Source organism: Corythoichthys intestinalis, chromosome 7, assembly GCF_030265065.1.
Source record: "Corythoichthys intestinalis isolate RoL2023-P3 chromosome 7, ASM3026506v1, whole genome shotgun sequence".
Taxonomy (NCBI): Eukaryota; Metazoa; Chordata; class Actinopteri; order Syngnathiformes; family Syngnathidae; genus Corythoichthys; species Corythoichthys intestinalis.
In genome coordinates this window covers 46,588,983-46,614,760 of record NC_080401.1, presented here as the reverse complement: position 1 = coordinate 46,614,760, position 25,778 = coordinate 46,588,983, and the positions used below count along the sequence as shown (strand labels likewise).

Sequence of the window (25,778 nt, the reverse complement as noted above, 5' to 3'; positions counted from 1 at the left end):
TATTTTTAACTTATTTTTTAGCGTGACGTTGTGCCGTGCTGCTTCTGTCTGACAATGAATGACCTAAAAATAATTAAAATGGTATCTGACTGCCACTGTTACCTTTTCTGTTGCAAAAAAAACATTAGTAAGGGGGAAGTGTAATTATATAATTAAGATTTGTTATCAATGAAAAAATTTTAATTGTTCGTTGGCTGTCACTGAGTAGCATTTGCGATCGCTACACAAAATATAAATTACCCCCAAGAACGGACAGAGACGTAGGACAACCAGAGGATATAATATATAGGAAAGACTGGGCTGGTGGTAAAGGATAGCTTGTTGAAACACGAGAATGCCATTGTCAGTCGCGTAAGAAAAAGGTGTCGATTAAAAAGCTAAGGCTATGCCAAGGTCGGCCCGTTTTTTCCCCCGTCTTTTTCAGCCCTCGACACTCAAGCCATCTCTTTAACTGAACATTTTTATGTACTTCCACATCTTTGCAAGTGAATTTGGCACCAGGGACATCCTTTTCGGAGAGAATTGGTAGGTTTACCTTTGTAAACATCTCCTTCGTACACGATTTCCATTCATTTCCTATTCGGGACAAACGGTCCTCCCTTGGCAACAGTAGCTAACGTCATGAATATTAATGAGCGGAAGTGACGTGCTGCTTGCGGTACGCCATTACAACGCCACTTTATAACAAAAGACTAGGCATGTGGCACAAAATAACAATAAACTGTGGTAGAACACTATGAACAAACTTACATTTTACAATATTTGTGGCTATGGATGCTTGCTGTAGCATCAATGAAGGGCGAAGACAATTTGGCACGAGACTAGGAAGTGACAAACAATTTAAGCATATGACGAATGGGGCACAGGTGGGAACAATAGGTAATCACAATCCAAGACAGGTGAGACAGCAGGAAGGGTGAGTGGTGGAAACAGGAGGGTGAGGCTTTAAAATAAAACAGGAAGAGATAACAATATACCTAGACGGGGAAACCCTCACTCAGGTGTGACAAAGACGGGGTGAATACTAGTGTAGTAGATAGCAGGCAGGAGAGAGGCGCGGCTGCATCTGAACTGAAATAACCCAGTTTTAGTTGTATTAAGTTCATTTTGTCTACATATATAGATTAGTTGAATTTTTATGTTATCCCAGACAATAAAAAAAACTTAAACACATCATCTAACCCAGTTTTAAATTGATTTTTTTTAAATATATATCGGCCGGTCGGGTTAAAAAAAAAAAAAGTTTTTTAATTTCTGAATATTGGCGCCGATAATGGGTCTATCGCTATTGAAAATGTATGTTTTTTTTTTGTTGTTTTTTTTTAGTTTTTTATTAGGTTGGATATTATCAAATGACAGTTTATGATTGATTCTTTTACCAGATGATGTGCATGTTGGGGTTTTTTTTTGGTCTTACTTTGACCATTTGAAATTTTGGTCGCTTCCAAAAAGTCCTAAAATAGCTCTTTAACTTCACATCGCTTTGATTTTTGTACTGAAATTCAATAAATTGCAATCTTTCAAAAATAATAAATGTAGCTTTTTGGGAATACTATTATAATATAATTATCGTATTGGCCCGAATATAAGACTGCCCCGATTATAAGACGACCCCCTTTTTCAAGACTCAAGTTTAAAAAAAGACTTTTTGAACACCAAATTAATTTTTATTCAGAAAATAATTATAGTACATCTGAAACAAATGATTATAACAATATATTTGAGATAAAGAGCATGTTATTTTGCCTCATTCAAATCTTAATATCTGAACATTTAAATATGTAAACTAAAGTGCAATCAAATTCGTAAATGAACGGCTTCTGGTTTTTGAAATGCAAATAAACCAATCTATTGTGATAAAACAACAAAATTGCAATAACTGCATTAACCATCAAAGTGACGTCTGTACTGTAACTGTAGTCTTGAAAAAAATCTGAATAAGGAAAAACATTGCAATTGTCACGTATTAATGTTTCAGCCATTAATGTTTCATCTTCTTGCATGTGTAATGTTTCAGTTAGTAATTTCAGCTAGTAATGTTTCATCATATTGCTTCACACTCATGCATCACAAAGCCCTTTATTATGTCATAAAGAATAACTGAGAACACTATATAAGCCTCGAGCAGACAACATCCAGTGTCAGGTCGTCAGCGATTCAACATATGTCTGCATGTCAACTTGCCATTATCGCTTGACCTGATACTTTTCCCTTGCCTGTCAACATCAATAAAATCCTGTGTCTGCGATACGCAACTGGGTCCTCAGTCTCGTACATGACAGCAATAAAATAATGCAAACTGGTTAAACTTGAGAGTAGCTAAGAGCTGTCTTGACAGAACATCACTTCAATGATATCTGGCGCCATCTAGCGTTATGAATGGGTATAATGTCTAGACCGCGAATATAAGATGACCCCCACTTTTTCAGTCTTATTCCAATGCAAAAAACACAGTCTTATATTCGGGCCAATACGGTACTTTTTTTTAAAAATCATGTCCCACCCATAGTTTTTAATATAAAAAAAAAACTACCATCCATGCTAAATGCCATAACTCATTGCTTGCAATTGACGACAGAGATCCAATTCAGTCAGTCGCTGCCAGCCTATCCAACAGCCCCCAACCCCAAAATGGATTGGACGTGTAGAGCCGTCCATGGCAGCTAATGATGAAATGCAAATAAATGACGTTTAACTCAATTGAAAATGTATAAATATCTATCAATAAACACACTGCTCCAAAACGAAGTAATAGTAGTACTTTTCTTCTATACCCACACACACGCTTCAATGAATTTTATGTTGTATTTATGACTAATATACGTTGTAAATGTGCAGCACCTGCTTGACTTTTTTCCGACATCGTCACTGCTAGTCGACTTCCTGGCCCGCAGACCAAAGACATGACCTCATGGGACTAAAACCACACGTTGATTTTTATTTTCACTAACAGTCTCCCGTAATAGCTAATAACGGGCAACCGAGTAACTTCAGCTTCCTTTCCTCCGCAGCTGTACGTGCAGGCCCGGCTAGTGGCCAAGTGGGCGCGCCTCCTTCGCCCCACCATCCAATTCTTCCTGGTGGCCTTCGCCGTTTACGTGGGCTACACGCGCGTCTCTGATTACAAGCACCACTGGAGCGACGTGCTGGTGGGGCTGCTGCAGGGGGCGCTCATTGCCGTGCTTAACGTGAGTACGCGAAAAATGAAATTAGCTCTTAGTGCTATTGCTAGCTTGCAACCGTATAACATTGGCTTCATTGTGAAAAGTGTTGTTTTTGTCAACGATGACGATAACTAAAATATTTCGTCGAGGAACAATTTTTTCCTGATGATGGCGTCACTATGGCACGCTGAAAACGTTTCTTGGGAGACTAAAACATAACGAGATGGAGCTCAGTTGTCTGACTACACGAGAACGAGATGAAAATTCACCATAATTTCCATCATAAATTTACAATGTGTGATATTTTCCTATTTTATGGGTAGTTAGCACGCATTTAACAGTGTTTGGTCGTGTCACTCATGTGACGTGCGGCTTACTCACAGGCCGGAGAGTAAGCCCGTTCCCATTCCAGGCTCCTTTTGTGAAACATACGTGTCAGGTGCTGCGGGGTAAGTTTTGCTTTCTTATCTTGGCTAGAAATGCCATGTTGCTTTAGCCTTTAAAGGTCTGTGCTGAGTGATCATCACACACTAAACTAACTTGTAGTGTTAGCATAACGTTTGCGTTAGCATTAGCGTCCATGTTAGCATTAGCATTTAGCACAGTGACTTGGTGTCTTCTTAAACTCTTGGAAAACGTTTTACATACAGTTCGTGGCGTCCAGGTGAGTTTAATTAATTGCAAATAATGTGATGTTTTCCTGCTGAATGTGTATTATCATCATGAAAATGGTCCTTGTTAACAGTTTACGTGCTCGTCTGTCATGTTCATTCGAAATTGTTGGTAACTTATATTTATTTATTCATGGACTAAAACTTTTGGAGTTTATAGATGAAAATATTTTGAGAATTGTCAACTGAAACTAGACGAAATTTGTCTGAGTTTTCATTGACTATAACTGGATGAAGACGAACTTATTTTGAAATGACTAAAATATGACTAACACTAAAAAGTATTTTCATCCAAAAGACAGACGAAAATTAAAAGGGCTGCCAAAAACTACACTGTTTACCATCAGTGTTGTTTTTGGTAGCCGTTTTATTTTCGCCTTAGTCTTTTGGATAAAAATAGTTATTAGCCTCAGTCATATTTTAATCATTTCAAAATATGTTCATCTTGGTCCAGTGTTAGTTAACAATTAGTCAAATTTGTTTTTGTCTGTAAATTCAAAAGTTTTAGTTAATAAATTTTTGGAAATCTTTATTAATTTTTAACGTGAGCATTGACAGACAACCACATAATTGTAGCATCTACAAGGACATCGCAAGTACATCAACTTCAAATAATTTAACCCACCTGGACTAAGAACTTAGGGCTGTCAAAATGATCGCGTTAACGGGCGGTGATTAATTTTTTAAATTAATCACGTTAAAATATTTGACGCAATTATCAAACAGATTAAAAGGACAGCACAGTGTCATGTGCACTTGTTACTTGTGTTTTTTGGAGTTTTGTCTCCCTCTGCTGGCACTTTGGTGCGACTGATTTTATGGGTTTCAGCAACATGAGAATTGTGTAAGTATTGACATCAACAATGGCGAGCTATTAGTTTATTTTTTGATTGAAAATTTACACATTTTATTAATCGAAAACATTAAGAGGGGTTTTAATATAAAATTTCTATAACTTGTACTAACATTTATCTTTGAAGAACTACAAGTCTTTCTATCCATGGATCGCTTTAACAGAATGTTAATGTTAATGCCATCTTGTTGATTTATCGTTATAATAAACAAATCCAGTACTTATGTACAGTATGTTGAATGTATATATATCAGTCTTGTGTCTTATCTTTCCATTCCAACAATAATTTACAGAAAAATATGGCATATTTTATAGATGGTTTGAATTGCGATTAATTCATTTTTAAGCTTTGATTAACTCGATTGAAAATTGTAATTGTTTGACAACAGTATGTAAAATAAATCAATTGATTAGTTTAAAAAAAAAAAAAAAAATTAAGTCATCCAAGCGTTTGACGCCCGACACGCTAAATGCTAATGCTAACGCGAACGCTATGCTAACACTACAAGTCACATTTAGTCTGTGATGATCACACAACAAAGATTTTAAAGGCTAAAGCAACATGGCATATTCTCTCTAGCCAAGATAAGAAAACAAGTCTTTTTGTTTCAAAACAAGCAAGTCTGGAGCCTGTAGAGGGCACAGGTGAGTGTGTGTGTTGGGCCGAAGAGGGGCACAGCACGTCACATGAGTGACATGACCAAACACTGCTACGATGCAGGCTAACTACATGTACAATAAGAAAATGTCACACATTGTGAACATGTGAAGGAAACTATGGCGCATTTTCATCTCGTTCTCGTCTCGTTAGACGAAAACCGGCATTCATCTTGTTAGGTTTTAGTCTCCCGAGATGCTTTTAGCTCATCATAGTCATGAAAAAATTTACGTTGAAGAAATATTTTTGTTATCGTCATCATTGACGAAAATGATTGTAGAGCTTACTCTCAGTATTAGCTTAAACGAAAGGACAGCTTTCCTTCCAAGCAAATTTGAAGACATTGAAGTTATTTTTTTTTCTCGACTTTAAAGGAAATGAGACTGGGTGGGATTGTCCACATCAGATCGTGTTTAATGTAATTCTTACCACAGGAATATGTTGGCTTCATTTCTTGCCCACTGTTACATTTCATCAAGACAGGAAGTGAGCACGGAGAGAAGTGTGACTTGATATAAACACACATGCGCGCACACCCTTGACTGAACCTCTAACCTTCATTCTTCACACGTTATGCAGCTGGGAGTCTTTATTGTTGGGAATGACACTCAGCACCATCTTGTGGAAATGACTGAGTGTGTGTGGCTATGTGTGAAGGTCTTAGTTTCATGAAAAAAGTTTAAGAGAAAAATTAGTCATTGTAAATGTAGCAGTAAGTCGGGATTAACCCTTTAAGTACCCATATAAAATCCAAAATCTCAATATAACTATGCAAAAACATGTAGTATAGGGCTGCAGCTATGAAGTATTTTAGTAGTCGATTAATCGAGCATCTGCTTAGTTCGAATAATCGAGTAATCGGATAAGGAACATAGAAAAATTAAAGTACCTGAGCTGAGCCTCAAATTTATAAAAAAAATAAATGAGGATCTATGTACAACAAAAGAACAATTGGCTAACTTACATCGCAAAAGTCCGCTAGCTTAAATGCTATAAAATGCTAACTTTTTTTTTTTTTTTTTTTTACCATGCTCTTAACAAATGGTTCAAACACATATGGGCACAAAAAACAGTTCATTATACCTATAAACTAAATTGGAAATGCGTTTAAAAAAACATTAGCTAAAACAAAAACTTATGTTATGGCTTATGTTAGTCTTAACAGAGAGCAGCTGGATTCCGCCATGTGAAATGAGGCACACTAGAGGGCGGTGTATCCACCCAAATCAATACAACTAAATGCAAACACTTTCAAAACAAACCATTACAGCGCCACTTTAATTAAACGAATACTCGAAGCAGCAAAATTTAATTTGAATCTTTTTTTCCTAATCGAATACTCGAGTTAATCGATTAATCGTTGCAGCACTTGAAAGGTGGAAAAACGCTATATAAGTATAACACCATTTAACACCATTTACTTTTAGCTAGTTAGTTTTAATAATCAAGTAATCGGATTAGGAACATATAATGCGCTGCAGAATCAATTTTAGGTGATATAAAACAAAAGCTTGCACTTTCAAAAAAGCATTAAATGCAAATACAGAATACAATTCCCAAGTGTTATGTCAAACTATGCAGAATTGCACTTTCATTGAAAGATAAATGAAAGCCTTAGCCTCAAACAGATTAAAAAAATAAATAAATTAGGATCCAAGAACAATTGGCTAACTTGGACAGCAAACATCTAGCTTGAATGCTATGAAATGCTAATGTTTTCTTTACAATGCTCTCAACAAATCGTTCTAACACATATATTCCAACAAAAAACTGCTAAATATACCTATAAACTAAATTACGAATGCATTAAAAAACATAAGCTCAAACAAAAACGTTATGTTGGTCTTAACAGGGAGCAGCCGGATTCAACTATTTTAAATGAGTTGTGTCATATTCTCTGTTGCACTAGAGGGCAGTATATTCATACCAAATCAATAAAACGGAATGCAAACACTCTCAAAACAAACCATTGCCACGCCACTTTAATTAAACGAATACTAATACTATTAGAAAATAAAACAATGATAAAGAGTGTACAATAATGCCATAAAGTAAATCAATAGAAACATATTTGCTTACAAAACGTACCTTAATGGCTGCACAATAATAAATAAAAGTCGAAATCACGTAAGTCGGGTACGTCGTAACCCGTGGACTACCTGTAAAAAGAAATGTAGGTTTTTTTGGACAATTTTTTTCTACAATATGAAAATATAAACAATTGTGATCTGTTTTAAAGCCTTTTATTAATTAGATTAATATTTTCAATTGAGTCCCACGACTCCCACCCCACTGTATTATATATTGCGATATGTTGGGTTTCCCCTAGGATTTTTTTAAAGCTGTGGTGGTGGTGGTGGGCTACATCGGAGTTGGACAGTCCCAATATGAAATTGCTTCATATCATGACAAATATTTGTTTTTTTTCATTTATTTTTTTTCCCAAGAAGAATAACACATTTCTATTTGAAATACTTAGTTAGCCAGGCTAAGGTCTTTAAATTAAAAAAAAAAAAAAATCTTTATTTGTAAGGCTTTTATTTTGGTGTGGTGGTGCGCCACAATCTTTTATAGGTAGGGGAAACTCTGTATCTGTATGTTGTGTTAATTCTGATTTAATATATTTTATAATAGTAGTTTAATGTTAGAAGACGAAATAGCGTAATACCAAGAGAGGAAAATCATAATTGTACAAGAAAAAGGTTGGCAAATTCCAAGGTTACAGTTTTGTAAAAGTCTTCATTCTTGGAGAAAACACTTGGCATTTTACGGGAATGTGTGTGTATGATTGCGTGCGCACGGATGCATAAATGCTCTGGAAATGAGAGACCACCTTTGGCCTTCATGGTGCTGCATGCAATTAGATTCTCTCATGGGGCCCGCAGTGTTTTACAACTTCTGCTTTCTGTGTGGGTGCATGCGTGTGTGTGTTCACCCTCAGGTGTGTGTTAACGTCTAGCGCGCCAGACATACTTGATCACATTTGCCCAGCTTTTACTATCCCTGCCGGCCTAAATTGTACGACTTGTAATAATTCACCCCCCAAAATTTAGAACATTTCACTGATGGTGGAAGAAAAAAAATGTGAAATTACAAGAAAAGTTACTCAAAAATGTTGAGAATACACTTATTTAGCAATAGGTGCAAAATTACAAGGAAACAATGTACAGTCCCTGACAAAAGTCTTGTCGCTTATCCATTTTGTAGAAACAATTGCTAATAACCTGACTTTTAATTGTTCAATTGGTTTCAGAAATGGCTCATATGAAAGCTAAGACCCTCCCAAATGATGTTGAATGTACAAAAATGTATTTGTTTCACTAAAAAAGATTTATAATTTAATGAAGACATAAAGGTCAAATTTTGACTAAAGTTTTGTCGCCGACAGAAAGAAGTGTGAAAATTCAACAAAAAATGTACTTCAAATACAAAAATATGTTACATAACATAAGCGAATTAAGTAGTGGTGCTGTGAGATCCAAATTTAATGTTTTGTATGACTTCCATGGGCTTCGGCAAGGATTTATACAATTTATTGATGAAGTCATCAGGAACATCAAAGAAAGCAGTCTTGCCTGCCTCCCAGAGTTCAACATCATTCTTGGGTTTCGTCTTCCATGCTTCCTCTTTCATCCTACCCCAGACATGCTCAATGATGTTCATGTCTGGTGACTGGGCTGGCCAGTCCTGGAGGATCTTGATCTTCTTTGCCTTGAAGAGCTTTGAGGTAGAGATTGAAGTATGCGATGGAGCACCATCCTGCTGCAGAATTTGTCCCTTTTCCATGGTTGGGATGTAAGAGGCAGCTAAGATTTGTTGCCTTTGACCCTGCAGATCTCTCGCACATCCCCATACTGGATGTAACCCCAGACCATGATTTTGCCACCACCAAACTTCACTGTTTTCTGAGTGAATCTCGGATCCATGCGGACTCCAGTAGGTCTCCTGCAATATTTGCGGCGACTGTGGTGTGATTCATCTGACAAATCCACGTTTTGCCACTTTTACAGCGTCCAGCCATTTGACAGGCTGTGGGCCTTGGCAAATGCCACACGTTTTTTTTAATTGTCTGCACCCTGAGAGATAAATAGTCTGAAATATCAACAAATCTTAGCTGCCTCTTAATTCCTAACCATGAAAAGGGACAAATTCTGCAGCAGGATGGTGCTCCATCGCATACTTTAATCTCTACCTCAAAGTTCCTCAAGGCAAAGAAGATCGAGATCCTTCAGGACTGACCAGCCCAGTCACCAGACATGAACATCAGTGAGCATGTCTGGGGTAGGATGAAAGAGGAAGCATGGAAGACGAAACCCAAGAATGTTGATGAACTCTGGGATGCATGAAAGACTTTCTTCGATGTTCCTGATGACTTCATCAATAAATTGTATGAATCCTTGCCGAAGTCCATGGAAGTCATACAAAATATTACATTTGAATCTCACAGCACCACTACTTAATTCGCTTATGTTATGTAACATATTTTTGTATTTGAAGTACATATTTTTGTTGAATTTTCACATTACTTTCTGTAGGCGACAAATCTTTTTTCAGTGAAACAAATATATTTTTGTACATTCAACATAATTTGGGAGGGTCTTAGCTAGAGATGTCCCAATCGACACCGATCGATCGGGTCCGATCACGTCATTTTCAAAGTATCAGAATCGGCAAAAAAATATCGGCCATGCCTTTTTTAAATATATATATATATTTTTTTAATTATATCGTTTTCTAAATGTATTTAACGTTACAGACATAATATGTTACACTCATCCAGAGTCTTTAGTTTAGGCTCAAGGTAGGGTTATTAAATTTATCCCGATAACGGCGGTAATTAATTTTTTTTTAAATGTATCACGTTAAAATATTTAACGCAATTAATGCATACGCTGCACGATCCACTCACGCATTGTCGCGCTCAATCTGTAATGGCGCCATTTTACCTATATAGAGAGATAAAAGGCAGCGTAAAATGACTAGAGTGAAATTTGGCAGCCTTTGGAGCCTTTTTTTGATTGGCTAAAGCCTTACAATCCCTTTTCCTACGAATAGAAATTTCATGGGAAGCAATGTGGGAAAGCAAGGTCGCAATTGATCTTTTTCTTAACACCTTATTTTTTTTCCCAATGCAGAGAAGATATATCAATTGGTAGCACTACGCACAGTCATGGTTCCACTTCCCATCATGCATTGGGGCATGGCTACAGTATCATTTACTGAAAGCTCAACAAATACACTAGATGGCAATATTTAGTCACAATATACAAAGTCACAAGTCTTTCTATCCGTGGATCCCTCTCACAGAAAGAATGTTAATAATGTAAATTCCATCTTGAGGATTTATTGTCGTAATAAACAAATACAGTACTTATGTACTCTATGTTGAATGTATATATTCGTCCGAGTTTTATTCATTTTTTTCTTAATGCACTGCCAAAATGTATATGATCGGGAAAAATTATCGGGAATGTTTGGAATTGAATCGGGAGCAAAAAAGCAATCGGATCGGGAATTATCGGGATCGGCAGATACTCAAACTAAAACGATCGGGATCGGATCGGGAGCAAAAAAAACATGATCGGAACAACCCTAGTCTTAGCTTTCATATGAGCCAGTTCTGAAACCAATTGAGTAATTAAAAGTCAGGTTATTAGCAATTGTTTCTACAAAATGGATAAGCAACAAGACTTTTGTCAGAGACTGTATGTTTCTTTGCACCAATGTGTCTGTTTGCCTTGCATCGCAGGTCCGCTTCGTGTCCGACTTCTTCAAAAAGCGTCCCCCGCGCCGCGTCAAGCCCGAACGTGTCGACAGCGACGAGACGGAGAGGAAGCCCAGCCTTCAATTCGTCGACTCTGAGCACGGCAACCATTACAACTGTCACCCAGTTTGATCGGACGCTCTGCTTTTGACATTCATGTGGAGTTCTCGCTTTGAGTCAACCACTCGCCCATCTGTTTCTCACTACCACTATACCGACCGAGGGCGTTCCCTTTGTCAAAATGACCTCCTTGTCCTCCGGCAGGCCGCATATGAACACGCCGCTTGTTGGAAGCGCAAAGACTGTGAAATGAAATGATGCGCAGGCTCAACAACAGCTGACCACGAGCATCGCGGACGCCTTCATTCGCTCCTTGTCATTTCTGCTTTTGGTACCATCATGGCATTGTTGAACGGCAGTGTGGATTCCCTTCGAGATGCACAACTGCACAAGTTTTCTTCATTAGGTACACCCGAACAAGCCTTTCCGAGACAAATTCTGCCTTCACGCAGACAATCGTGCAATTGTAGTAATTATGGCAACTAAATGTTGAAATGAAAACAGGTAGACAGAAGAGACAGAGAGACTACTACTATATAGAGGAGTTACAAAAAAATCGATTATTACGTGCATTGCGATTCGACACGTGACGATTCGATTACGATTCATAAAGGTTCAAAAACGATTTTCCCTCATAACTTTATGGCAGCTGCTCATAGCGGAACGAAATTCAAGACACGTCTGCCGCCTGGGCACCGTTAACAGCGCACGCACGTTATGATAGATGCTTCCTGTTACTAAGAGAGATTTACTCCTTTTTAAAAGACTGGAAAATAAATTTGTGTATGAGACAGGGAGAAACAGAAGCACGACCCGGCGGTAGTTTTAAGGCATTTCAATTGAAAAATGTCCTGAGTGTGTTGCCAAGACCCGTGTGCATCTGTAAGAGGTGAGTACACGAACCCTCTTGTACTGATGAGCCTTTATTGTTGTTGTTTTTGAGATGTAATAGTTAGCGCTAAGCTAATTGGCTAATTTGCTAACGTGTATTTCATATGCAAAACGTGTAAAACCATGATTGAGTACAGCGGTAACACTACAAACATGCAAAATAGTGTGAAAACAAAGTAAATTGGTTAGAAGTCTTATTTCTAAAGAGACTTTGTTTCCAGAAAATGTGGAGTGCATTCCAACTGTGTAAATTTTATTGTATTGTTGAGAGAAATAAGTACTCCCTTTAAAAAGGTTAATGTTTCTGCACTTTTTGAAAAAATAAATAAATAAAAAAGCAGCTTAATGGCAGCTTTTTGTTGTATTGGCATGTTTCCACCGTTCCTGTTGAATCATTACGATATTTTAGATAAGTAATGGACAAAAATTGGCTTGGCTACTTTATTAACTAGTAATGCACAATGCATCAATAATTGCGATAATCGCGATAACAGCAATCATCGTCAATACCGTGATCATCGTTCAATAATCGAGTCGAAGCACCTTGAATCGTAATCGAATCGAATCGTGGGGTGCCTAAGATGGCACACCCCTACAAGTACAATATATGCTCCCTCCTGTGAGTTCCAGTTAACAACTGTTGTAACACATTTGTAATTTGACAAGAAAAGGTGCAAAATCGCAAGAAAAACTATTTTTTTGTGGTTATATTCCTTTTTGCAATTGAAAATGTTATTATCTTCCCAAATCACAATTCAGTAATCAAAAATCAATTCCGCACAATTATTTCCATTTCATCTGATTTTAGATATTTCTTATCATTTCTACTTTTAGATTGGGCAAGTCTGCCTTTACAGATGCAGATTCTTTACATTTTGTGGTTGTGGGTGTAGCCTGAGTGAGAATGGACTGCAGTGTGGATTTGTAAAGCTTAGGTGCGTATACCACTACCATGTTGCCTATTTTTAGAACAGGTTTTGTAATCAAATGTAAACAAAGAAGGATAAGAAACAGTTTTCAAGAAAACTGCGTTAATTTATTGTAAATATGAGGTTGTTTTTCTATATTTTTTAGAGTGCAATCACCCTGCTTGCCACTTTGAGCTTGCACATGCTCTGTCTGAAGAATGCTGCCAAGGATGTATGTGTGAGTGAGTGTATCTATTTTTCTATCCCTCTCTCTTTCTGTGTGTCTGTGTTAATGTTTAGCCCAGGGGTGTGAAAGTTTTGCACTCGTTGATCCACATTTAATTTTGACAGACGGGCCATGATTATAGGGAAAATACTTTCTACAATATAAATCTACATTGTCGGAAGAGGATTAGGGCCAATAAAGAAGGTGGGGGGAACGGTGGCCAAGATTCTCAAAATGAAGTCTGAATTTGACTTTAAAGTGAGAATTCTGAGAATATTCTCAGAATTCCCAATTTAAAGGGAACCACGGACAGAAAGACTTGTAGTTCTTGAAAGATAAATGTTAGTATGAGGTATAATAATTTGATACTCAAACCCCTCTTAATGTTTTCTTATTTTTTATAAAATTTGAAAAATTAGTAGGGCTGTCAAACGATTAAAATTTTTAATCGAGTTAATTCCAGCGTAAAAATTAATCCGAATTAATCGCAATTCAAACCATCTATAAAATATGCCCTATTATTCTGTAAATTATTGTTGGAATGAAAAGATAAGACACAAGACGGATATGTACAGTCAAACAGTCAAATGGCAGCAAGTCAATATCTCGGCAAGCCGCCTATGATCGGTTTAAAGGCATTGCTGATGAGCTGGAATTGGATGCAGGTACGACGTTGGGAACTCATCCCACAATTCTGTAACAAAAGAATCTGACCAGCAGCAGAATGTGACAAAATCACGTCAGTCATCATACTAGCTTCACTTGCTACCTAGGACAGCCATTCTCCCAGTCCAGGCCAGCCGCATCATCACCCTCAGCGTGCATTGCGTGCATAAAACATTGCGCCCTACGTAGGTCAAAACATGTACCAAATAATATAGATTTTTAAATCAATGGCAATAAAATACATGTTTCTAATAACATATTTTAGTAAAAGAGAACTTATGGCTTATTAAAACCTACAAGTCTTTAATTCTGAGGTTCCCTTTAGAGTCAGAATTCTAAGAAAAAAGTCAGAACACGTTTTGGAAACATAGGCACAGTGCTGCCTTGATTTATGGGTTTAGATTAATTGAAATTAATATATTGTACCTCTCATACTGAATGTCATTTACAGGTTGGTAACAATCATCATCATGATGTCATCAACCTGTAGTTACACTAGTTATCGCAGTATACGCAGGGAGCCCGCTAACTTGCTAGCTGTTTGCTCACATGACAACACAAGGTGCCCAACATGGCAGCCCGCCTCAGATTATTTTTTGGTTCCCTTTTTGCGCAGGGAGCCCGCTAACTTGCTAGCTGTTAGCTCACATGACAACAGAAGGTGCCCAACATGGCAGCCCCCCTTAGATTAATTTTTGGTTCTCTTTTTACAGTATAAACGACCATTCCTGTGTTAACCCGAGCTAGATTTTGCCCACTCCTGGTGTAACAAGCCAAATGTGAGAAAGGCAAATCAAAGAAAGCTTACATATTCTGCTGTTTTGTTTTCAAACTGGGGAAAGCAGGACACGTATGACGACGGGTCCACTGCAGACCCGAGATGTGGCCGATAACGAAAATCAAATAGATTAACAAGTACAAGTGGCTGCTCCGGATGAAATGGCCTACGAGAGCTTCGAAATGTGCAACTGCAGACAAACACGCAGGTGCGCGTCGCCAATATTCTCAGCTTATGTTTTATCAGCGTGTGCCTTCAACTAGGTGCTATAGTGTGTGTTTTCTTGTAATTTTGAAGCTACATTTTGTATACATTATGTAATAAATCAGCATTCACTTAAATTTGTCCAAGCTGTTTTTTTTTTCTTTCAATTTTCAGTGAGTTTGAAATAAAGTGGTTGATTCTGAACGCAGCTACATCCCAGTTTCAAGAGGGTGTGCACACTTGTGCAACCAAATGAAACTGCATACGTAGGCGTGCTTTTGCTTCATTGTCATGTAACTGGCTATTTTTTTACATGCCTCTTTTTCAGCACACAAATTTAGACTTCGCTTCCCACCAGCTTCAACCTCAACAAATCAAAATAAGCCTTTTTGCATAGAACATAGCCTGAAATTCTGAATGGTGGGAGGCCGCATAGTGACAAGCGGTTGTAGTGATGAGGGCGAAAACCGCAGAGCTGGACCCAGTCGAATGTGACGAAATGACACAATTGTCAGTATTTTTGGTTTGTTCCGCATGTTTTAAGTTTAAAGTTCATCCGCCAAAATTGCCCTTGTCGAAGCGGTTGACTCCCTCTTGTGGGCAAAAGAACTGGGGAGGCTGTTTTGATTTGATTCACATGATAAACCTAAAACAATTATGCATCCTTTTTTTTTTTAAATAGAGTATATAGTAATGGTCAGGAACCTTTTTGGCTGAGAGAGCCATGAACACCACACTTTTTTTAAAACTAAAAAACACTTTTTAAAGAACAAGGGTTAGGGTTTGTCTCCGAATTTAATAACATTGTTATGCTGTTGCCAATCAATGATGAGTATTTCATACCATTAATGCGATTTCTGGATGATTTTGTTTCATTCAGGCGTTGAGAAACTTAGGATGCGTCTCTTTTCATGTTCACGAAGCGCCACGAATGTTTTTTCCCACCACGCACGGAGCACAATCAGTGCACACAATCAGTGATTTTTTTTTCTTGAGCGAACTCAATGAAAGACTTGAATGAATCCTCCCCTCTTGTAGTCCCTTTCATAGTCAAAACCTTGCAATCACGCTGAATTGGGATAAATTGCTTACCTCTCTTGACTCATCCAAAGCGAAAGAAAAAAATGGTGCAGCATTTATGTCCTTCACTTGCGTTGCCTCAATTTGATTTGACATCATGGCGGTCTTTATCCGAAAAGTCGTCAAAAAGTCTCCACAAAGGCAAATTCCTCGGTCAGTTCTTGCTGAAAAGTACAATACTTCTCGTCTTTTTTTTTTTTTTTTTCCCCCCAACTTCTCAAAAGGGTTTCTAAAGTTAGCTGACAAACGCGGAAAACGAAACTAAAATTGAGGGAAGTTTACTTCACGCACATGTGCACATCTGCCGCTATTTTCAACAGCAAAATACGGCGACCCCACTTAAACAGTGTCTTCGCCTCATCTGCATTGTCAATGCAATTAATAGATATATAGAAATATAGATAGACACAACGACATGTATATTTGCCATTTTCCCTCTAAAATTACTGCGAACTGGCTTTCTAATCACTGCTTGTAGAATACGGACTACTGGTCCCATGATCATCCTGGGCTCACGCAGCCAATGGCATAGGACTTGGGGGGATCTAACGTAGCACATCTAGGGTGCTATTTCATGATATCTAGTGCGAATTGCTGAGTGTTGTCGGAGCATTAAAAAAGTTAACATACGCTGCAAAAGTCACGTCTGCTCATTACTGCACAACACCAGCATATGACCGGTGGCAGTTGCCGTTTCGCACAACGCGCAAAGGAGTATAATGAAACTTTTTTTTTTTTTTTAATAATTAAAGATTGGTCTGCGAGCCACACGCAGCCATCTGGCTCGCAAGCCATAGGTTCCCGACCCCTGGTATATAGCATAACACGAAAGGACATCCCCTTTTGTTTTTAAGGAGCACTAAACCAGTTTGTGTGTATGCTAGTAACGGGTTGGACCCCCTTTTGCCTTCAGAACTGCATCAATTCTTCGTAGCATAGATTCAACAAGGTGGTGGAAGCATTCCTCAGAGTTTGGTCCATATTGACATGATGGCATCACACAGTTGGTGCAGATTTGTCGGCTGCACAGCCATGATGCGAATCTCCCGTTCCACCACATCCCAAAGATGCTCTATTGGATTGAGATCTGGTGACTGTGGAGGCCATTTGAGTACAGTGGACTCATTGTCATGTTCAAGAAACCAGTCTGAAATTATTCCAGCTTTTTGACATGGCGCATTATCCTGCTGAAAGTAGCCATCAGAAGTTGGGTACATTGTGGTCATAAAGGGATGGACATGGTCAGCAAGAATACTCAGGTAGGCTGTGGCGTTCCAACGATGCTCAATTGGTACCAAGGGGCCCAGAGAGTGCCAAGAAAATATTCCCCACACCATTACACCAACAGCCTGAACCGTTGATACAAGGCAGGATGGATCCATGCTTTCATGTTGTTGATGCCAAATTCTGACCCTACCATCTGAATGTCGCAGCAGAAAATTGAGACTCATCAGACCAGGCAACATTTTTCCAATCTTCTATTGTCCAATGTCGATGAGCTTGTGCAAATTATTGCCTCAGTTTCCTGTTCTTAGCTGAAAGAAGTGGCACCCGGCGTGGTCTTCTGCTGCTGTAGCCCATCTGCCTCAAAGTTCGACGTACTGTGCGTTCAGAGATGCTCTTCTGCCTACCTTGGTTGTACCGGATGGTTATTTGAGTCACTGTTGCCTTTCTATCAGCTCGAACCAGTCTGGCCATTCTCTTCTGACCTCTCTTCTGACACGTCCAGGCCATAACACATTCTCCCAGTCCTCTTCTGGATCATCCAAATGCTCTCTATCGAACCGCAGACGGGCCTGTACTTTCTTCAGCAGGGGGACACGTCTGGCAGTGCAGGATTTGAGTCCCTGGCGGCGCATGAGTCCCTTAGAGATGTCCCAATCCGATATTTGGATCGGATCGGACGCCAATATGGGCGAAAAAATGCGCATCAGATCGGCCGACACGGAAAACTTCCGCTCCAGTTTTTTTTTAAAACCCGGCCCGGGTTTTACAGTGCACTGATTTACATAACCCATTTCAGTTTTTGCTTCGGTTTCCCTAAAATCCACATTTTACGGCACACCTTCAACACACTACATTACCATCTCCCAATTTACCGAGAGCCTATCGGTAAAAATGTCAGCTGTGTGGGATCATTTCGCCTTAAAGGACGACAAAGACAAAGAGGCAGAGTGCAACATATGCCACAATAAAGTCAAGCGTGGTGGTAAAGCTGTAAGACGTTTTAATACAACCAACCTAATCAAGCATTTAGCGAAATACCACCACAAACAATATAAGGAGTATGTTGAGAAAACCCGAGAGGTCCTACGCAACTAACACTGGCAGAAACTTTTGCTATGCGTGAAAAATTGGCACTCGACAGTCCCAAAGCCCAGGGGATAACAAGAGTCATTGCCGAATTCATTCTGGATGTTGAGCCATTATCTCTCGTGAGTAAAGACGCACCATCCAACACTTAGAACCACGGTACAACATGCCCAGCCGTCATTACATCCTTGAGCGATTCGGCCGTGAAAGATTCGAGAACGATTCACAAACATCCAAATTCCGATTATTGAAATATGTAGAGTAAAGCGGAACTAATACACGGCGCGGTCTTCGGGACGCAATGAGAAACGGACCCCATTACGTCCCGAGAGTAAACATCATGCTTGGGTAATGCCAATGCTTAACTCACGGCTTTAGCTCAACTCATGCCGCTGGATAAAAAACACAAGAGTACCTGACTGCTGCTGACAGCCGCTACAAACTACGTCAACATCGTTTAACTGTAGATAATGGATATCTTATGTATATAGAACTAGATGCAAAATGACAGACTCGACGGCGTTAGCAACATTGAAGTATGGAAAACTAGATGCGTTAGTAAACGGCTGCCATCTTAAAGCAGGAGACTTCTCTAGTAGGCTGTCGTGAACCTTCCAAGCATACCTAATTAACTTTTTATCTAAAATACTCCTAAATCCGCAAAATCTTGACTTGAATCTATCTTCAAAACAGTTTTAAAACTTTCACATGTCGAAAGTAGACAGAAGGGGAATTATGGAAAAACGGGGGCAATTTTAATAATTTTAACAGTTGATTCGCAAAATTAAATGAATATAGTTTAAAGCTGCTGATACGGAATGGGGACTTGAGTATTTTCTTTACTGTTATAAAATGTTAACTTGATACTGAAATAGTCGTTTATTTAAACCTGAGAGGCTTTTTATACATTTTTTGTAACTAATGCACGAAACATTAAAAGCATCTAATAGCTTGGGGGGGGGGTTCCTCTGAGGTTGTGTGTTTTGCTTTTTTAAGACCGTTTACAATATTATTTGCACGTTTTACTGACTGACTATGCCATTTCTGTTTGTTATTTATAATGTTTTGTTGTTGTCACTGAATAAACAGGTCAGTTTCTTGTTACCAACCGTTGTGTGTTATTCAAACTCACCTAGTTCAGCTGGCTAGTTGTTATCAAGACTACTAAAACTCTTTTCAACATGTGTCTGACAACTAAGTAAGGAGGCTAAATAACTTAAAACTTTAACACATGCTCAGATAGGCCGGTATCGGTATCGGCCAGTATCATTATCGGATCGGAAGTGCAAAAACCTGGATTGGGACATCCCTAGAGTCCCTGGCGGCGCATTGTGTTACTGATAGTAGCCTTTGTTACTGTGGTCCCAGCTCTCTGTAGGTCATTCACTAGGTCCCCCCGTGTGGTTCTGGGATTTTTGCTCACCGTTCTTGTTATCATTTTGACGCCACAGGGTGAGGAGGGAATTGAAAGTCCGTGTCGCCCGACGACAGCCCCAAAACATCACTGCTCTAGAGGAGATCTGCATGGAGGAATGGGCCAAAATACCAGCAACAGTGTGAGAAAAGCTTGTGAAGAGTTACAGAAAACGTTTGGCCTCCGTTATTGCCAACAAAGTGTACATAACAAAGTATTGAGATGAACTTTTGGTATTGGCCAAATACTTATTTTCCACCATGATTTGCAAATACATTCTTTAAAAATCAAACAATGTGATTTTGTTTTGTTTTTTCCACATTGTCTCTCATGGTTGAGGTTTACCCATGTTGACAATTACAGGCCTCGCTAATATTTTCAAGTGGGAGAACTTGCACAATTAGTGACTAAATACTTATTTGCCCCACTGTACTTGTCCATTTACTTGTACAAATTAAGGTGCAACAGTCTCATGCAAATGACGTTGATACAAAAATAGAATCAGCTGACATTTTCTTTCATCGACTCTTCCCTCCAAACCATCCCAAATGTTCTCTACTGTATAAAAAAGAAAGAAGACTGCAAAAAGGACCAACCTCCGATCAGAGTTGCCCTGTTCGCGGCCTTGTGCGTCAACCTATGATTTATGTATTTCTTCTCATGCACCATTTCTCTCACCTCATGTCTTTCCGTCTCGCTCTCAGAACTCAGATTCTTGAGTTGAGTCCAACTTGAGTTGAACTCAGGAATCCTGATGGCAGGAAAAGGGGAAAGAACATGTCTCATATGGAACAGCTTGGTGAATGACCCTGAGGTATGTCGCGCTTGAAACTCGAGGTTGAGGTGATGTCATTCAGGAAAGCAGCAGCAGCTCTAGATGTATTCGTGCTGTGTGCATATTATGAACATTTAGTAAATCAATCGCAGGAAAAAGTATATGAACCGTTTTCAGAATAACTTGGATTTTTGCATAAATTGATCAGAAAATAGCCCCGCCCTGCTTTCTTTTACTTACAAGCACAGCATGGTAGCAGAAACCCCAATGCATTACACAACAAGCAGCCATTTGGAAATTGTGAGCAACACTTCAAAATAGGGGCTTTAAGCATTTTTGTCACTCTCAACTGAAGTTTACTTTTGAGTAAAAAAAAAAATGTAAAAAATAGAGGAATAGATATTTTGTGTTGAAAAGGTTGATTTGGTCTAAAAATAGGTAGGGATGATATAACAGCATAACCTGCATGTACACATTCAGCAAGTGAAAAGGGGTAAAGTCTGAACAGAATTGAAATAATTCCCTTTATAATGATAGGGTCTATTCTATCCCTATAACTTATGGAAAGACTATCTAAAATACCTATACAACTGGTCATTAAACAGTCCCTGACAAAAGTCTTGTCGCTTATCCATTTTGTCGAAACAATTGCTAATAACTTGACTTTTAATTATTTAATTGGTTTCAGAAATGGCTCACATTAACGCTAACACCCTCCCAAATGATGTTGAATGGACAAAAATATATTTGTTTCACTGAAAAAGAAATGATCATTTAATGAAAACATAAATCTGTTTTCTGAGTGAATTTCTGATCATTGCGGGCTCCAGTAGGTCTCCTGCAATATTTGCGGCGACTGTTGTGTAATTCAATGGGACATTCATCTGAAAAATCCACCTTTTGCCACAAAACAGTGAAGTTTGGCGGTGGCAAAATCATGGTCTGTGGTTACATCCAGTATGGGGGTGTGCGAGAGATCTGCAGGGTGGAAGGCAACATAAATAGTCTGAAATATCCACAAATCTTAGCTGCTTCTTACATTCCTAACCATAAAAAGGGACAAATTCTGCAGCAGGATGGTGCTCCATCGCATACTTCAATCTCTACCTCAAAGTTCCTCAAGTCAAAAAAGATCAAGATCCTCCAGGACTGGCCAGCCTAGTTACCAGACATGAACAGGATGAAAGAGGAAGCATGGAAGACGAAACCCAAGAATGTTGATGAACTCTGGGAGGCATGCAAGACTGCTTTCTTTGATGTTCCTGATGACTTCATCAATAAATTGGATGACTCTTTGCCTAACCGCATGAATGCACTCCTTATGTAACATTTTTGTACTTGAAGTACATTTTTTGTTTAATTTTCACACTACTTTCTGTAGACGACAAAACTTTTGTCTTGCCAAAATTGGACCTTTATGTCTTCATTAAATGATAAATCTTTTTTCAGTGAAACAAATATATTTTTGTACATTCAACATCATTTTGGGAGGGTCTTAGCTTTCATTTGAGCCATTCCTGAAACCAATTGAATAATTAAAAGTCAGGTTATTAGCAACTGTTTCTACACAATGGATAAGCGACAAGACTTTTGTCAGGGACTGTATAATGCAAATCAGGTTGCTTGAAAATTGGTGGTGACAATTAAAGCATCCTGAAAAGTTGATAGTGTTATGTTCCTACCGTCCATATGCAAACCTACCCCCTTAGATGTTCATGATGGTGTTAAATCAATCCTGTTCAAACAATTCATCGGTAACACTTTATTTGACAGTGGCATAATAAGACGTCATAATTATAGCACGTATAAATGGAGTTGGTGACAAAATTTGCCGGAGGACACTTAATGACATCTGTCATAAGCATTCATTCATGCTCATGACAGTGTCATGTCATAATTATGACGATCTTATGACGCTACTGTCAAATAAAGCATTACCAATTTATCACATTAAATGTGAAACTTATTAGATTATACAGTGAAGAAAATAAGTATTTGAACACCCTGCTATTTTGCAAGTTCTCCCACTTAGAAATTATGGACAAGTCTGAAGTTTTCATCGTAGGTGCATGTCCACTGTAAGAGAGACAATCTAAAAAGAAAACTCCGGAAATCACAATGCAGGATTTTTTTGCCAATTTATGTGTGTGACACAGCTGCGAATAAGGACCGTAATTTCTGGACTATAAGGCGCACCTGACTATAAGCCGCCAGCCACTAAATTTGACATGAAAATGGAATTTGTTCATAGATAAGCCACACTGGACTATAAGCCGCAGTTGTCCTCATTGTACTATGGGATATTTACACCAAAAGATATTAACTGGTAACACTTTATTTGACAGAGGCATTATAAGACTGTCATGAAACCAAATGAACCACCATGAAGCTTTGAACCAATTGGCTGCAAAGTCTTATTGTTTCAAAAATCTTCATTTGGCAATCACTGCTCCCTTGGGGGAGACAGTCAACCTCTGCTGCCACCTGCTGTCAACACTGTTGTCATCCAACATTCCTCCTAGGATGCGTTGCGGCACTACAGATGTAAATAACAATCAAAATTCATGTTCTGTGCTAATTATTTCTTCATTTACTGTTCCAGTTGTTTCATTAATTGCTAGCTATTGTATTTGGTAACATTTTCTTGGATAGTGGTGCCATAATACTGTCATAATTATTACATGACACTGTCATAAGCATTATTGAATGCTTATAATAGATGTGGGTTAGTGTCATCCAGCAAATTATCTCACTTTTGAATGGACGTAAAAGATCTGAGCTGGACATATATGGAGTTAGTGACATAATATGCCACATGACACATATTGACATCTGTCATAAGCATTCAGTAATGCCCATGATAGTGTCATGTCATAATTATGACGTTCTTATGACAGTCTTATGATGCCGCTGTCAAATAAAGTGTTACCTATTAACCCAAATAAATCATCAAATAAGCCGCAATGGACTATAAGCCGCAGGATTCAAAATAAGGGGAAAAAGTAGTGGCTTAACTGTTGTGCAAGGAGTAGCTCTGTAAGAAGCATAACAAGGTTCTAGCATGGCATAGCCGGTCCTAATAGAAAACCTTTGGAGGGAGCTCAAACTCCGTGTTTCTCAGCGACAGCCCAGAAACCTGACTGATGGGCGGGTCAATATCCCTTCTGCAGTGTGTGCAAACCTGGTGGAAAACTACAGGAAACATTTGACCTCTGTAATTGTTAACAAAGGCAACTGTACCAAATATTAACATTCGTCTTCTCAGGTGTTCAGATACTTATTTGCAGCTGTATCACACAAATAAATCTTTTTTAAAAAATCATACATGGATACATGGATTTTTCTTTTTAGATTATCTTTCTCACAGTGGACATGCACCTATGATGAAAATTTCAGACCCCTCCATGATTTCTAAGAGGGAGAACATGGAAAATAGCAGGGTGTTCAAATACTTATTTTCTTTACTGTAACTGAAATTCTCTTAGGTTAAAAGTAGGGGTGTCAAACGATTACAATTTTTAATCGAGTTAATTACAGCTTAAAAATTAATCGTAATTAATCGCAATTAATCGCAATTCAAACCATCTATAAAATATGCCATATTTTTCTGTAAATTATTGCTGGAATGGAAAGATAAGACACAAGATGGATATATACATTCAACATACGGTACATAAGTACTGTATTTGTTTATTAAAACAATAAATCAACAAGATGGCATTACCATTATTAACATTCTGTTAAAGCGATCTATGGATAGAAAGACTTGTAGTTCTTAAAAGATAAATGTTAGTACAAGTTATAGAAATTTTACATTAAAACCCCTCTTAATGTTTTCGTTTTAATAAAATCTGTAAAATTTCCAATCAAAAAAATAAAATGGTAGCCCGCCATTGTTGATGTCAATAATTACTTACACAATGCTCATGGGTGCTGAAGCCTATAAAATCAGTCACACCCAAGCGCCAGCAGAGGGCGATAAAACTCCGAAAAACACAACAAGTACACATTTCACTTTGCTGTCATTTTAATCTGTTTGAGCGGGGCATTTGTGCGTTAATTGCGTCAAATATTTTACCGTGATTAATTTTAAAAATTAATTACCGCCCGTTAACGCGATAATTTCGACAGCCCTAGTTAAAAGATTAAATTTATGTCAAAAAGTAATCACAATGTAACACAAATTAGCACTTTGTTTTATGAAATTTATTGTGTTTTAATATCAACTCTACCTCGGTAAAAAATGAGAGAAATACATGTAATTTCTCACATTATGACGTGACTTTTTTGGTGTGACTTGCATAAGCTGTTTCGGGCATTGCTCCTCAAGATGGCGATTCCAACTCAAAGCAAAAAAATCTAAACCTGTGTTTTATATAAAGATAAACTTAACTGAAACTTCATGCTTCCTTGCACTATGTTTGAATGTAGTGCACATTTCAAATGTTATAAATTGTCTGTATTTAATTCAATCACTGCTGTCAAGCGTTCCAAGCTCTGAGAACTATGTTACTAATGTTACTACGCCCTGAGCACCAAACAAGTGGGTGTGGATGCTTTCTAGCCAACTGGAGTCTTCTAAATACTTAATTTTTCAGGCAACCGTAGTAGATTGATTGGGAGTTGGAGCCTCTTCAAAGTGTCCACTGTGCAATTTTTGGGCTTTTTGCCCTAACGACTATTCATGTGAATAACTGTACTGTTTGAAATTCTCGCACTGTCACATGTATTTTTAACGAACGTTCACTATAGCGCAACAGGGAGGGGTCACTTGTGTACTGCTTTTACCCACACTTTGTCAACACCTTACACACACGCACCAACCTGGTACATGATCAAGTGTCTGCGAAAGAAAGTGACCACTTCATGTGGCTGCAGGAGCTCCTGGCGAGCCTTCAAGGTGAAAAGCAATCAACCTGGAACCACAAAACCACACCAAAAACTATAAGAGATGAGAATAAAAAGACAGTGCTTTGCAATAGAAACGTGATGTTCGGCTTTACTTTCAGATCAGAGCAATGCACCAACTCAGCAACTGCTAGGGCTGTCGCGATAACAAATTTTAGTGTGCGATAATTTATTTAATAAATTATTGCGATACGCGATATTATTGCACCCCCCAATTAAAAAAAAAAAAAGAATAATTACAATAACACTGAGAATACAGTATATATTAATAGATCATGTACACCCATTTAAACGCAATGAATGTTTACTCTTAAATTCAAAAATACATTTTAGGAAATCATAACTAAAAACAACAGACCATGCCTCTTTTAAATAAAAGACAACAATATTAATACTGCAGAGAAACACAGAAGAAATAAAATGTGTTTTTTAAGAAAAATAAAAT

At 38.2% G+C, this 25,778-nt stretch overlaps 1 protein-coding gene across 4 annotated transcripts in view; it reads left to right on the top strand.

The window, feature by feature from the left end:
- The window catches only part of plpp2b (phospholipid phosphatase 2b), a 67,740-nt gene extending 48,560 nt beyond the window's left edge, over window positions 1-19,180 (top strand). The window contains exons 5-8 of one of the 4 annotated variants that reach the window (XR_009063841.1): window positions 3,012-3,188; window positions 11,096-11,576; window positions 12,896-12,996; window positions 13,136-19,180. Coding sequence is in view for 1 of the 4 variants with exons in the window: in XM_057840974.1 (XP_057696957.1) it covers window positions 3,012-3,188; window positions 11,096-11,242 (324 nt within the window). In the remaining 3 variants the exon portion in view is untranslated. Of the gene's footprint in view, window positions 1-3,011; window positions 3,189-11,095 lie in introns of all 4 variants that reach the window. The other 3 variants (XR_009063840.1, XR_009063839.1, XM_057840974.1) reach the window with 3 other exon arrangements.
- The last annotated feature ends 6,598 nt before the right edge of the window (window positions 19,181-25,778 follow it).